The sequence below is a fragment of the Lissotriton vulgaris genome, chromosome 3_1 (assembly GCF_964263255.1).
Source record: "Lissotriton vulgaris chromosome 3_1, aLisVul1.2, whole genome shotgun sequence".
NCBI lineage: Eukaryota > Metazoa > Chordata > Amphibia > Caudata > Salamandridae > Lissotriton > Lissotriton vulgaris.
In genome coordinates, this window is record NC_141689.1 from 857,953,356 (window position 1) to 857,969,449 (window position 16,094).

Below are 16,094 nucleotides of genomic sequence, written 5' to 3' on the forward strand. Positions count from 1 at the left end.
TGAATCTGGATGAATGGTTCTTGTATCGTGAGTGCTTGCAACTCACTTACGCGTCTTAGTGACGTAATGGCAATTAGGAAAGCAACTTTCCACGTTAGGAATTGCAGTTCGCACGAGTGCATTGGCTCAAACGGTGGTCCCATCAGTCTGGTGAGGACCACATTGAGGTTCCACACGGGAGCTGGCGGTGTTCTTGGGGGAATGACTTGTTTCAGGCCTTCAAGGAACGCTTTAATGGCAGGCACCCTGAAGACTGAGAGATGCTGCCTATTTTGAAGGTAAGCCGCGATGGCGGATAGATGTATCCGAATAGAAGTGAACGCTAGCTTGCACTTATAAAGGTGTAACAGATAGCAAATGATGTTAGGGATAGATGCATCTAGCGGGTTTATGCCATTGTCTGCACAGTAGATGACAAAACGCTTCCATTTTGCGGCATAGCATGCTCTGGTTGACGGCTTCCTCGCCTCCTTGATGATGTTCATGCATTCAGGAGGTAGGTTTAGGTATCCAAACTCTAAGACTTCAGGAGCCAGATCGCTAGGTTGAGCTGTTGCGGATCTGGATGCTGAATTTCTCCATGGTTCTGCGTCAGAAGTCTGGGCGTGAGGCGCAGTCTTTGATGCGGGACCACTGAGAGTTCGAGGAACGTGGTGTACCATGCTTGGCGCGCCCACGTTGGAGCAACTAGGATGAGTGTCATGGAGTGTTGCCGTAGTTTCCTCGCCACCAGTGGTATCAGGGGTGTCGGGGGAAAAGCGTAAGCAAATTTGCCTGACCAGTTCATCCATATCGCATTGCCCTGCGATTGGGGGTGTGGGAACCTGGCGGCGAAGCTTTGGCATTTTGCGTTCTCCCTTGTGGCGAACAGGTCTATGTCTGGACGCCCCCACCTTTGGAAGTACGGCTGGAGTACCGATGGATGTATCTCCCACTCGTGCATTTGATGACTGTATCTGCTGAGCAGATCCGCCATCTGATTGTCCTTCCCCGGGAGGTGTTCTGCCATGAGGAAGATGTTCCTCTGAATGGCCCACTTCCACATGCTCTGAGCCAGGTGAGACAGCTGTGGTGAGTGGGTGCCCCCCTGTTTTTGGATGTAGTACATCGCGGTCATGTTGTCCGTCCGGACTAACACCACTTTGTTGCAGAGATGTACAATGAAGGACTTGAGTGCCATGAAGATCGCCATCAGTTCTAGATAGTTGATGTGCATCTTCTGTTGCTGCGTCGTCCATAGTCCCTGCACTGTGTAAGTGAGCAGGTGTGCTCCCCATCCCTGGAGAGATGCGTCCGTTGTCAGGATAACCTGTGGCACTGGCTCCTGGAACAGTCGGCCCTTGCAAAGGTTGTGTGGAGTCCACCAATGCAGAGAGTTGTATGCCCGACTGGTAACCAACACTAGGTCTGTTAATTGTCCCTGAGCCTGTGTCCACTGATTTGCTAAGCACTCCTGGAGCGGGCGCATATGCAACCGTGCGTGAGGGACTATGAAGATGCAGGAGGCCATCATGCCTATCAACTGCATGAACACTCTTGCTGGAAGTGAGTGTCCCGGTCTGAACTTCTGGATTAAAGACTGTATGCCGTCTATCCTGACCTGGTTTGGTTGTGCCGAGGCCGTCAGGGTATTGATTGTCGCACCCAGAAACTGCCGGACGTGTGCCGGCTGAAGGTGTGACTTCGGGTAATTCAACGAGAAACCCAGGTCGTGAAGGAGGTGAATGGTAGTCGACATGTCCGCAGCGCACTGCTGTTCCGACCTGGCTTGAACGAGCCAGTCGTCGAGGTAGGGGTAGACATGGATGTTCTGCCTCCTGAGGTGCGCCGCTACAGTCGCCAGACACTTGGTAAAGACCCTTGGGGCAGTTGTGACTCCGAAGGGTAGGACTTTGAACTGATAATGCGTGCCCTGGATAGTGAACCTGAGGTACTTTCTGTGGGACGGATGTAGCGGAATGTGGAAATAAGCATCCTTGAGATCCAAGGTTGCTAAGAAGTCTCCTTTGTTTAACATAGGAAGAATCTGTTGCAGTGTAAGCATGTGGAAATGCTCTGACAGTATGTACAGATTGAGGGGACGGAGATCCAGAATCGGTCTGAGAGATCCGTCCTTCTTTGGAATGAGGAAGTACAGGGAATAAACCCCTGTGCCTTCCTCCCCCACTGGCACGAGCTAGATTGCCCCTTTTTGCAGCATCACCAACACTTCCTGCTGCAATAAGTGCAAGTGCTCTGCGGACATAGGTCTTTGCCTTGGTGGAATGTTGGGTGGAGTGGATTTCAACTCTAGACAATAACCGTACTGGATAAGCTGTCGCACCCACCTGTCTGTGGTGATGTTGATCCAGACGGGCAGGAACTGCTGTATTCTCCCCCCGACAGGTGTTAAATGGTCGGGGGGCAGTGACAGAGAGTCACTGGTTGCTCGGGGCAGAGGAGCGTGAATTGTTGCCTCCCTTGCCACGTCCTTTGTTGCTGTTTCCCCTGTAGCCCCTCTTGTTTTGTTTGGGGTACGAGGACTGTGCTCCACCTCTAGGGAACTGTGACTGTTGACCCATCTGTCCTCTGGTGACTCCACGGGCACCTGAGCGACGAAAATTGCCACGAAACTGCTGAGATTGTAGGGCCCCCATCGATTTAGCGGTTTCAGTGTCCTTTTTAATCTTTTCCAGGGTGGTGTCAACATCTGGACCAAACAGTCTATCCGGATTGACTGGTTGATTAAGTATGGTTGTTTGAATGTCAGGTTTGAACCCCGATATGCGGAGCCAAGCCTGTCTTCTGAGCATGACACTGGTGTTAATGGCCCTAGCGGCTGTGTCCGCGACATCAAGTGCGCACTTTATGGCCGCGTTGGAGATCAGTTGTCCTTCTTGTATAATAATTTTGGTGCCCTCTTGAAACTGCGGAGGCAGGTGTTCTACAATCTGCTCTAGTGTGTCGTAATGTGATCTATCATAACGTGCCAGTAGTGCCTGTGTATTTGCAATACGCCAGAAATTGGCAGCCTGTGCAGCCACTCTTTTGCCTCCTGCCTCTAGCACTTTGGACTCCTTATCCGGGGGAGGAGCTTCACCCGTTGTTTGGGAGTTGGCCCTCTTGCGTGCGTTTGCTACCACCAAGGAGTCAAGCGGCAACTGTCCTCGAATGTATGCAGGGTCTGCAGGCGCTGGTCTGTACTTTTTTTCAATACGTGGGTTGACCACCCTCGCCCTGGTAGGCTCTTTAAAGATGTCCGCAGCATGCTTGAGGACCCCTTTGAGCATAGGCAGGGTCTTTACATTTCTTTCCGAAACTGAAAATGTGTCGAATAGAAAGTCCTCCTCAACTGGGTCAGCATGCATGTCCACATCATGATTAGCAGCTGCCCTCTCAACGAGTGCATGAAAACCTGCAGAATCCTCCGTAGGGGATGCACGTGTACTGAAAGTCTGTGGGTCTTGCCCCACATCTTGGGTGCCTTGGTCCCCAATGCCATAATAAGAATCTGGCTGTGCATCAGGTTCATTTACTGGGAAGGTGTATTGTTCATCTTCACCATAGCCCTCACTTTCAGAGTGGTCTGGAGACGGTGTTGGGCTCCGTCCCAGAGGAGGCTGGATAGGTTCCATGAGGCCTGAGGCGTCCTGTGGAAACTTTTTCTTCTTTAGGGGAATGACGTAGGATTCCACCGGCTGCGAAGTGATCTTCCTTTTATAAAGGGTTAACTTCCCCGTGTCCGCGTCTATGAAGCACTCCGAATCTTCTTCAGGGTCGAGCACTTGACCCGAAGATGTCTCTGCCGTAGAAGAGTCCGACTTCTTTGGCGTCGATTTCGAGGAAAAGGCCTTTGGCACCACTTTTGGCGGTAGAAGGAAGAGGAGCTTACTTGCCGGCTTGACCGGGACATCTGCCGCCCTCTGCGTCGATGGCGTTGGCGTCGACGAAGAAAAAGCCTTGTCTTTAATTCTTTGTAGTGAAGCAGCCACGAGAGATGCGTCGGCGACCGATGTCTTTGGCACCGACGAGGTGGCCTTGCCTTCGGATGCGACGTTCCGTTGGTCTTTTGGAGGGATGGACGGCGCCGACCCCGAGTCCCTGGAGCGATGCGCAGATGTCCCCGTTGGAGCCGGGGCTGTGTCGGTTGCCTTGGCAGGCTTCGCCGGCGCCGGCGCGCTTGTCTTGTGCGTGCCACCCTTTTTAGAGGATCTCTCCTCCGGCGCCGATTTCGACCCAGTGGAATCGCCGTGTTTCTTCGACTTCTGCGGACCGGAGGTCGACGGAGTCGATGAGGCCGCCTGTTTATTTGTTTTTGCTGTTGCGACCGCCATCTTAGGGACGATTGAGTCCTTAACTTTCGGTTTCGGTTTCGGGTCGGCCATTTTAGGTGCAGTCGAGACCGTTGCTTTCAGTTTCGGTTTCGAAACCCTCGGCGCAGCAAGTATGTCCGTGGCCGGGCCGGCAGGCGGGGCCGTGGCTTGCGCTACAGGGTCTTGGGTAAGGCCGACAGGCGATCCCGCGACCCTCTCCTGATGTTCGTCAACTTCGGGGCATAGCTCGTCCCCTGAGCTATCTTCCTCGGCCCCATAAACCATAACGTCGTCCCCTACCTCGTCGACGTATTCAAGGCCTTGACCCACGACTCCGTCGTCGTCATATTCCGGATCAGCCTCGACCTCCGTCTCAGGCGGGGAGATTTGAAGATGATGGCTCTGGTCCTCTTCTTCTTGGTCGCCGAAGATGTTATCTGGATCCGGGGCCGCCTGTTTGGCCACAAGGCGCACTGCGCGCCGAATCGTGAGAGTTTTCTTCGACCTGAACTTCGCACAGGCCCGGCAACTTCCTTCGTCATGGTCTGGCGAAAGGCACTTATTACAGACCGGGTGTACGTCTATATGTGGGTATTTGGACCCACAGAGCGGACAGAGTTTAAACGGACTCCGCTCCATGTTGGGAACTTAGTGTCGAGTCGCGATGAGAAGGCCTCGATGTCCGAAGAGTAGTAAAAAACTCCGGTGATTCCGGCTCCGAGAGACGGAAGAACTCGAGACCGTACGCAAACAATACCGACGTAAAGAACCCAAAGCCTTTTGGCCGTAAAAAGTGATGTTTATTCGGTTCCGACGGAGAGACGTCGAGACCGCATCCGAACCCAATGGCGGAAAAAAACAATCTGGGGATGGAGCCGATGCCCATGCGCACTGTAGTCCAGGGGAGGAGCCACCCATCTCAGGATACTTCGAAGACTCTTCCAGGACAACAATGTGCGATCATCCGGACCCAACACTAGGTGGCGATCTAATGCTAAGATATGAATTTAGCAGCCCACATGCCTCGAACCTTACATTTCAGAGGCAACATTGATAAAATGTGGATTCATGAATAATGATAAAAAGATGGACGGGCAGGGCCTAGTGTTTAGAAAGCCATCTAGAGTTCAAAGAACTAAGGAATTAACTTAAGTGGCTGCGGAATTAACTTAAGTGGCTGCACACCAACTGTCAAGTTCTCTGGGTGCCTTGAAGCAAGACAGTACCATTACCCGGTATTTTTATGCCTGAAGTTAAACGGTAGGGACAGATTGGGAAGCAATACACTGCTGTATGCATTTTTTACACCAATGTTAGCTGACCATCTAGGCAGAAAGAAATGTGTTTTATGATACTACTCATGGGCAATGAAGTTCGTGATTGTGTTAAGAGCATCTCTGCCACTTCTGAACATCATTTAATAGGCAAGATTACACCCAGGACTTTGTAAACTTACATGTATTACTTCAGGTATGAATGCCTCTGGTTTTTTGATACGGCCTCTTCCTCCTCCCCTTGCACCACCTCTATTGCCACGACCAGGACGAGAGAGACTTCCAAAATTTATATCAAGCTGAGAGGTAATGTCGTTAGCAGGCCTACGAAAATAGTGATGCTCGTCATCTTCATCTTCCTTTAGACCCTAAAAAAAATATATATATATATTTACATATGTACACACACAATCAAAAAGCTTCATTAAGGAGTCTTTGAATTTAAGCCACCAACTTAGTCTTTGGAATTACATAGTTAACAGGTCATACAAGTAACATACAGTTTAGCCTAATTTCATGAAAAATGTGTTGTAGTCAGCAAGGTACATTATTAATGTTAAGCTATTTCATCCTTCTGCTACTTATCTTGAAGGAAGGTATTAAATTGAGGTCATTAACCACTGCGCCACTTATTTTTCCCTTTTGGTGCAGAACCCTTTTTTCGCCATTTTAGGAAGTTTGTGCTTTAGGCTTCCTAACTTTCCACAAGTTATAAAAGCAAAATAGGTCCTCTCTCCCCCAAATCTCAACATATCTGAGATCATGGTACTCCGCTTTATTTTAAAAACGTGGAAAGGGCTGCGCAAGAACATGGCACTTTTAGAAAACGCAGAAACAAAAGGTTCCCTGTGCCAAGATATTCTTCCCAATTTTTGGTACCAGCAAAGTGGGATGAAAACCCTCCTTTCACTACATTGTATCCAATTTTCTAATTAGTCAATATTTCCCGATTTTTACCCAACTGCAAATAGTGGGGAAAAGGAATAAAACCCATAAATAAACGCAGAAAACTATACATATCTGAAACTGGATAACATTCAGCATTTATCAAAGGGGTATTTGTATCGATTATTCAAAGATTTTCCACTGAAACTGTTAAGATATAAAACGTGAATTTTAGTGGGCATTTAGTTGGTTGGAGAAAGGGAAGGTCTGAAACCGTTTTCTTCTGTTAGTTTTTGCACCGAAAGCAGACCCATAAAAGTAGCATACTGATCATACTTCTGTCAGCATACATCTAGCCTTTGGCTTACAATAGATTTTTTTAAATTTTGTACCACCTATTCTTAACTTCATAAAGAATAATCTAATCGATAAAATGGGTACATTTGAAAAATGCATAGTATTCCTTCACACCCAAGAATCAAAGCTTAGGATCTGGGTTATTCATACTCCTCTGAATTTTGGATTACACAATGCCAAAATATTCTGGGGGAATTTTTTCCCCCCCAACTGTATTTGTGCGAAGTAATTTACGATTGTAAGGCAAAAATAGGCAGTCAATATAAAAGCAACTGTCAAACAATTTGTGCAGGTAGGCCTATCTCCCAGAAATGGAAGGACCGAGAAAACCATTAATATGTTAAGATATGCTTTGCAGTATCATTTATTCTTGGATTGTGGGTAGGTGCATTATCTGGACCCAGAGCTGGCTGGCACGTAGTGAAGTCTACCAATACAAGACATTTTGGAAAACTAGACATTCAAAGGAGTTTCGATCGCACTACATTTGTGCACAGAATGCCCTGCAAATGTTAAACATTGCATAAAAACACATTTGTTAAAGGTTTCTGGAATGTGCAAGGAGCGACAGAATTTTCTCTTGATGTTACATCGATTCTTGAGTCTTGGGGGTTGTGGAATTCAAGCCTGGGCAGAGCTAGCATGCATGAAACTACCACCCCAGACATTTCTGGAAACTAAACCTCTAGCTAAGTCCACAGTGGTGTAGACCGCATGAATCCAAGCAGGTTCTCTTACTCAGAATGCCATGCAAACGTAAATTCAATATCCAAAAACGCATATTTCTTTGAGTTCCATAGGGGACGGCAACAGAATTTGGAAACGAGGGCTTAGCGAGAACCCTTAAACATACCAACCATGGGGTTTATTGAAAACTAGCAAGGCATGCTGATCCAAATTGATGCAGCTTGTGGATCCCTGTATATTTTATACCAGAATGCCTTGCAAATATCAACCATGCCTAATAAATCCCAGATTTGCTCTCACTTTCCAAGGTGGATGGTTGCAGTATTTGGGCATTGTGAGCCACCAGCCAGGGAATACTATGGACCCTGGGCATTTCTTTAATACAGAAATCGCGTTTGTAAATCCCACAACATTTTCCTACCCAGAAAGCCCTGCAAATATTAACAAACAGGTGTGGAAATAAAGGACAGAAAATTCCAGTACTTCCAGAGAATGTAAAAAAGTATTACCATTCTGCATTCACACGGATGAAAAAACCCCATGTGTGGGTGATCCGGCCACACAAGAACGGATGACCCAAATTGGACTGTAAATTCAATGCAGTGGTGGAGATAGTCCTGCATAAAAAACTAAACGCTTGATTGGACGGTGGTCTTCTGTCAGACAGAGGTGGGGCATCAATATATTTCTCAGCACGAGAGGAATATCCAGTACATGGTCCTAGGACGTGCTGGACATGTCCTTCACACTACTTCTGTGCTAAGGACATGTCCAGTACATCGTTAGTAACCAAGAGGTTAAAATGCCATTTCTTAAATGAGCTGTTCAGACCATGTACAAAATGTGAAACCACAAATTAAATTCTGGTTTTCATGGTTTCTGGTCATGCTTTTGCCAAGGTCCATTAACAGTGAAGGGTCATCCAGGTAATTAGCCGCAACCAGTCTTATTTACACCCAATCAGTCATCGAAAGAACAAAAAACATGATTCAGTTTCCAGCTTAGTACATAGTCAACTATTAACAATGAGTTTTTACGTGTGGAAACAACTCTTGATGCTGCAGGTAGAAACCGCTTAGCTTTGTGGTAGAAAGGTTTGTATGAATTTACGATCCACCTTTAGATAGATGTAGGTGAGCCCTTCTGAGAGTTTTAAAAAGCGACGAAAAGTTGCAGAGTTTCATGACGTTTGTCATGTTGATGTAGTATATTACTGCTCTTTTAACATCCAGTGTGTGGAGCTCTTTCTGCCACTAAGTTTGGTTTCGGAAAGAAAACTGGGAGCTCAATGCTCTGGTTTACATCAAAAGATGAAGCTACATCAGGGAGAAATGTGGGGCTGGTTCTCTGAACTGATTTGAAAGGAAGGTTCTTCTAGAGAGAGTCCTTTCAGTTAATTTTTACGTCAGATGTTGTAGCCAACAAGAATGCTACCTTCCATGTGAGGAACTGTATATCACATGGATATAGTGGCTCAAAAAGATGACCCATAAGCCTGGTGAGAGCTATATTAAGATTCCAGGCTGGTGCTGGGGGAAGGGAGGAATGACTAACATTCCAGTTATAAAGCATTTATGGAGGAACTAAAGATGAGTTATCGGTTTTGCACATATGCAGCAAGTACTGCTAAGTGTAACCTATTCGAGGTGTATGCAAGAACGGCTTGTTGTAAATGGAGTGGGTAGCAAATACAATTTTAAACCATAGTGGTTATATTTGCTTTTCTAAACAATGCACACATCTCTTCCATTTAGCTGCATAACATTTAATATGGTAAGTTTGCAAGCTTGTTTTACGAATGTTCATACATTCTTGTGGAAGACTGAGGGACCCGAATTCTAAGACTTCAGGAGTCAGATCGCTAGATTTAGTTTGTGGTAGTGGTGCAAGACCCTTCCCTGGTCCTGATTTAGAAGACGTGGCCAGATGGGCAGCTTCTCATGTGGTAGAAGGAATATGCTACTTACCAGTATGCATCTGTTCTTGGCATGTAGGGCTGCTGACATTCATATCCGTGCATAGATCGCCGTCTAGTGTTGGGTCCGGATGATTGCACTTTGTTGTCCTGGAAGATTCTTCGAAGTATCACAAGATAGGTGGCTCCTCCTTCGGACTACAGTGCGCATGGGCATCCTCTCCATCGTCCGATTGTTTTCGTCATTGCGGCAGAGATGGAGTATAGTACAGTAAGAGACGTCCATGCAAAGAGTGAATGCTGTGACAGGCACCGGGGAGGTGGGTGGGCGATATGAATGTCAGCAGCCCTACATGCCAAGAACAGATTTATACTGGTAAGTAGCATATTCCGTTCGAGGCATGTGGGTTGCTGAATTCATATCTGTGCATAGAATGTGTAGCAGTATTTCCCTTAGCGGTGGCTACCCGTGTCAGCTGCAGCAGTCTGAAAAAGTTGAGAACAGCCTGTCCTACAGCAGCTTGCTGTTTTGAATGTACATCTACACAATAGTGTCTTGTAAATGTATGTGTTGTTGTCCACGTGGCTTCTTTAAAAATTGTGTAATGGAATATTACCTAGGAAAGCCATGGATGCCCCTAGCTTGCATGTGGAATGCGCCCTAGGGGGAACTGTGAAGGTGCGTTTGGCTTTTAGATAGCATATTTGGATGCATTTAACGATCCATCTGGCTATACCTGATTTTGAACTAGGGTTGCCTTTGTATTGCGGTGAGAAAGCAACAAACTGTTTTGTTTTTCGAAAAGCCTTAGTTCTGTCTATATAGTATAGCAGAGCTCTTTTGACATCTAGAGTATGCAAGGCCCTTTCAGCTACAGTCTGGGTTTTGAAAGAACACTGGCAGCTCGATGGTCTGATTTATGTGAAAATGGGATACCACCTTAGGCATGAATTTAGGGTTTGTTCTAAGAACTACCCTATTTGCATGTATTTGGATGAATGGCTCTTGAATAGTTAGGGCTTGAAGCTCGCTAACTCTTCGAAGCGAAGTAATGGCAATAAGGAAAGCCACCTTCCAAGTAAGAAATTGTATTTCGCATGTGTAGTGGTTCAAAAGGTGGTCCCATAAGTCTGGTTAAAACAATGTTTAGATTCCAGACTGGTGAAGGTGGGTGTCTTTGAGGAATTACGTGTTTGAGTCCTTCCATAAACGCTTTAATTGCTGGCACCCTAAATAGTGAAAGGTGTTGCCTGTTTTGAAGATATGCTGCTAACGCAGCTAAATGTATCCTGATGGGTGAACAGGCTAAATTGCAGCGTTGTAGGTGCAGGAGATAGCAACGAATATGCTACTTACCAGTATGCATCTGTTCTTGGCATGTAGGGCTGCTGAGATTCATATCTGTGCATAGATCGCTGCCTAGTGTTGGGTCTGGATGATTGCACATTGTTGTCCTGGAAGAGTATTCGAAGTATCACGCGATAGGTGGCTCCTCCCTTGGACTACAGTGCGCATGGGCATAGACTCCATCCTCAGATTGTTTTTAGCCATTGTGGCAAAGATGGAGTGAAACTTTGTGAACGATGACCTGCTAGAAGTATTTGTGAGTGCTGCAGCTGCTACAGGCGCCGGGGAGGAGGGCGGGCGATATGAATGTCAGCAGCCCTACATGCCAAGAACAGATGCATACTGGTAAGTAGCATATTCGGTTCAAGGCATGTGGGCTGCTGAATTCATATCTGTGCATAGAATACATAGCAGTCCCTCCATTATCGGCGGCCGCCCGTGCCAGCTGCAGCAGTTTGGAAAAGTGTCTTGAGAACAGCCTGCCCTACAGCTGCCTGCTGTTTGGAGTGCACATCCACACAGTAGTGTTTTGTAAATGTGTGTGTGGTAAACCATGTGGCTGCTCTACATGTGTCTTCTAAAGGAATATTTCCAAGGAAAGCCATGGAGGCCCCCAACTTCCGGGTGGAGTGGGCCCGCGGGGGAATCGTTCAGATCTGCTATCAGAAAGCCAAGCGCACTCTTAATACACTTAAGGATCCATCTGGCTATACCAGCCTTGGAAAAGGGGTTGCCTTTGTGTTGTGGCGAAAAGGCAACAAATAGTTGCTTCGTCTTCCGAAAATCTTTGGTCCTATCAATTTAGTACATCAAGGCTCTTGACATCAAGCATGTGGAGCTTTCTCTCCGCAACGGACTCAGGATTTTGGAAGAACACAGGTAGTTCTATAGTCTGGTTGATATGGAACTGAGAAATCACCTTAGGAAGGAACTTAGGGTTAGTGCGAAGCACTACCCTGTTGGAACGAACCTGTATAAACGGCTCTTGGATAGTTAGCGCCTGGAGTTCAATAATTCGTCGTAGCGACATAACCGCTATTAGGAAAGCCACTTTCCATGTCAAGTACTGAATTTCGCACGAATGCAGTGGCTCGAAAGGGGGACCCATCAGTCTCGTGAGGACCACATTTAAGTTCCATTCGGGAGCTGGTGGGGTCCGTGGAGGAATGACTCATTAGAGTCCTTCCAGAAAGGCTTAGATTGCAGGCACTCTGAAAAGGGAGAGGTGCTGCCTGTTTTGGAGATAAGCCGCCATTGCGGATAAATGTATACGAATGGAAGCATAGGCCAGATTACATTTGTATAGATGTAAGAGATAACAAATGATGTTTTGAATAGAGGAGTCTAGCTGGTTGATGTTGTGGTCTGCACAGTAAATGACAAACCGCCTCCATTTCGCCGCATAGCATGCTCTGGTGGTGGTCTTCCTTGCCTCCCTGATTATGTCCATACAGTCAGGAGGCAAGTTGAGGGAGCCAAACTAAGATTTCAGGAGCCAGATCGCCAGGTTGAGCTGTTGCGGATCTGGATGCTGAATGTCGCCATGGGCCTGCGTCAAAAGCTTGGGTGTGAGGCGCAGCCTTTGATGCGGTACCACGGATAGTTCCAGAAACGTGGTGTACCATGGTTGGCGTGCCCACATCAGAGCAACCAGGATGAGAGTCATTGAGTGTTGCTTCAGCTTGCGTGCCACCAGCGGTATTAGAGGTGCTGGAGGAAAAGCGTACGCAAATTTGCCTGACCAGTTCATCCATATCGCATTGCCCTGCGACTGGGCGTGGAAACCTGGCGGCAAAGCTTCGGCATTTGGTGTTTTCCTTCGTGGCGAACAGGTCTATCTCTGGATGACCCCACCTTTGGAAGTACGGGTGGAGTACTGATGGATGCATCTCCCACTCGTGCATTTGGTGGCTGTACCTGCTGAGCAGGTCCGCCATCTGATTGTCCTTGCCCGGGAGGTGTTCTGCCATGAGGAAGATAATCCTTTGAATGGCCCACTTCCACATGCTCCGAGCCAGATGAGACAACTGGAGTGTACCTCCCTGCTTCTGGATGTAGTACATGGCCGTCATGTTGTCTGTCCTTGCCCGGGAGGTGTTCCGCCATGAGGAAGATATTCCTTTGAATGGCCCACTTCCACATGCTACGAGCCAGATGAGACCACTGTGGAGAGTGTGTACCTCCCTGCTTCTGGATGTAGTACATGGCCGTCATGTTGTCCGTCCAGATCAACACTACTTTGTTGCACAGATGTACTTTGAAAGCTTTCATCGCCATGAAGATAGCCATCAGTTCTAGAACGTTGATGTGCATCTTTCTTTGCTGTGCTGTCCATAGTCCCTGCACAGTGTAGTAGAGTACATGAGCTCTCCAACCCTGGGGAGATGCGTCCGTTGTCAGAATGATCTGTGGCACAGGCTCCTGGAACAGTCGTCCCTTGCAAAGGTTTTGTGGATTCCACCAATGCAGAGAGCTGTATGCACGACCGGTTACCAACACTAGGTCTTTCAACTGTCCGTGAGCCTGAGTCCACTGACGTGCTAAGCACCCCTGAAGCGGACGCATATGTAGTTTCGCGTGCGGGACTATGAAGATGCAGGAGGCCATCATGCCTATCAACTGCATGAACACTCGTGCTGGAAGCGAGCGTTGAGGTCTGAATTTCTGTATCAGCGATTGAATGCTGCTGACCCTCACAGAATTTGGCTGTGCTTTGGCTGCCAGAGTGTTTATCGTCGCACCCAGATACTGCCGTATGTGGGCGGGTTGCAGGTGGGACTTTGGGTAATTCAGTGAGAATCCCAGATCGTGAAGAAGGTGAATGGTGTGGGACATGTGGGTGGCACACTGCTGGGCCGACTTTGCCTGGATTAGCCAGTCGTCCAGATAAGGGTAGACGTGAATGTTCCGTCTCCGTAGGTGAGCTGCCACTGTCGCCAGGCACTTTGTAAACACCCTGGGTGCCGTGACGACTCCGAAAGGTAGAACCTTGAACTGGTAATGTTGATTTTGGATGGTGAACCTGAGGTATTTTCTGTGTGACGGGTGCAGCGGAATATGAAAATATGCATCCTTGAGATCTAATGTTGCGAGAAAATCCCCGACTGAGCAACGGTAGGACTTGCTGCAGTGTTACCATGTGAAAGTGCTCCAACAGAATGTACTGATTGAGGGGTCTGAGGTCCAGTATGGGTCTGAGGGACCAGTCCTTTTTTGGTATCAAGAAGTACAGTGAGTAAACTCCTGTGCCTTTCTTCCACAGGCACAAGCTCGCTTGCCCCTTTTTGCAGCATGACTAGAACCTCCTGCTGCAATAAGTGCAAATGCTCGGTGGATTTAGGACGGTGTCTTGGGGGTATGTGGAGTGGATGTTAACTCCAGACAATAAACGTACTAGATAAGCTGTGTGACCCACCTGTTGGTGGTGATGGACTTCTAGACTGGCAGGAACTGTTGGAGTCTCCCCCCAGACAGGTGTTGTATGGTCGGGGGGGCAGTGACAAGGAGTCACGGTTTGTTAGTGGCGGAGGACCTGGATTTGTTGTTTCCACGACCTCTGCCTTTGGCGCTGTTTCCACGATATCCACCTCTACTTTGTTTGGTGTATGTGGTTGGCGCCACCTTTATAGTACTGTGTGTTCTGGGACAGCTGGCCTCTGGAAACACCGAACGCTTGAGCGACGAAAAAAACCACACTTTAACTGATGTGACTGTAGAGCCCCCATAGACTTTGCAGTCTGTCTTTTTTGATTTTCTCCAAGGTGGTGTCCACCTCTGGGCCAAAGAGATGATCAGGGTTAACTGATTCAGAATGGTGGTCTGTATCTCTGGCTTGAACCCGGAGATTCTGAGCCAGGCATGTCGTCGCAACATTACACTAGTGTTAACAGCTCTGGCCGCGGTGTCTGCTGCGTCCAGTGCACATTTGAGTGAAGCATTTGATATGAGCTTCCCTTCCTGGATGAGCATCTCAGCTGCCTCTTTATATTCATCTGGCAGGTGCTGTAACAGGGTCTCATGTGTGTCGTAATGGGACCTGTCATACCTGGCTAAGAGTGCCTGAGTGTTTGAAATGCGCCAGATATTGGCCGCTTGAGCTGCTACCCTTTTCCCTGATGCCTCGAACACCTTTGATTCCTTATCTTGGGGAGGAGCATCACCAGTTTGTGAATTAGCCCTCTTCCGGGCATTAGAAACGAGTCCAATGGCAACTGTCCCTTAATGTAAGTAGGGTCTCCAGGCACCGGTTTGTACTTTTTTTTTCCAATCCTGGGGTTTAATACCCTGGCTCTCGTAGGCTCTTTAAATATTTCCCCAGCATGCTTCAAGACACCCTTCAACATAGGCAGAGTCTTGACAGTCCTCTCTGAGGTGGAAAAGGTGTCGAAAATAAAGTCTACTTCAATGGGGTTAGCATGTAGCTGGACGTCATGATTTTTAGCAGCACTTTCAATGAGGGCATTAAACGCTGCCGAATCCTCAGTAGGTGACTTTTTACAGCATACACTCGAGTGTCTGGGGCAGTGTGTAGATCACCGGGGTCAGTAGCATCTGCCCAGGCATCATTTGTATCGTCTGGATCAGTGTCCACAGGATAGCTGTATTAGTCATTATCACCTTCCCCAATGTCCACATCTGAATAAGTGGGTGAGACATCATGGCCACGCGGAGATACAGGTTCTACAAGAACAGGTGTCAAAGTAGAATCCTTCTTTAATGGTATTTTGTAAGACTCCATTGGCTGTTCCGGGGCGATTTTCCTCTTATAAAGAGAAAGTCTGCCTGTCTCGGCATCGATAAACTGTTCCTGTTGCTCTTCCAACGAGGATTGTCGATGCTTTGCGGCCGGGACCACAGTTGTTGGCTTCGGCACAGTGGACACCTTCTTGGGCACGTCGACGGCCAATTTAGGGACGAAAGCCTTTGGCACCACTTTCAGCGGCAGCGTGAAGTGGATGGGCGCCGACGTCTTCCGAGGTTTATCGGCAGGCTTTGAAGGTGGAGGGTCCTTAGGCCCGACCCCGAAGCCTTGTCCTTTATGCGCTTCAGGGAGTCAGCCACCTGCTTCGAGAAGGAGGCGGACGTCTGCGTCGACTCTACAGAATCCTTCGAGAGCACCACCAGGCGTGGACTCGGGGGTTGTTCCGCTCTTGGCCTTTTCTGTCCGATGCGGTCGCTCGAGAACCTTCGGATCACTGAGTCCTTTGTCGGTGTCGACTGTCTTCGGCGCCGATGTGTTCTGGACGACTGGCTTGACCTTTGCCTTCAGCGTGCTAGACTTACTCTAGACGCCCTTCAGCGGTTTCTTTTGGTCGAGAATGCTCTTCTGCTTAGTC

General features: G+C 48.0%; 1 protein-coding gene across 4 annotated transcripts in view; it reads right to left on the reverse strand.

Moving 5' to 3' along the window:
- Window positions 1–16,094, reverse strand: part of HABP4 (hyaluronan binding protein 4) — a 159,127-nt gene that overhangs the window by 36,415 nt on the left and 106,618 nt on the right. For all 4 annotated transcript variants that reach the window (XM_086961169.1, XM_086961170.1, XM_086961171.1 and 1 more), the window contains one exon: window positions 5,749–5,934. In XM_086961169.1, coding sequence (XP_086817295.1) covers window positions 5,749–5,934 — 186 coding nt within the window. The remainder of the gene's footprint in view (window positions 1–5,748; window positions 5,935–16,094) is intronic.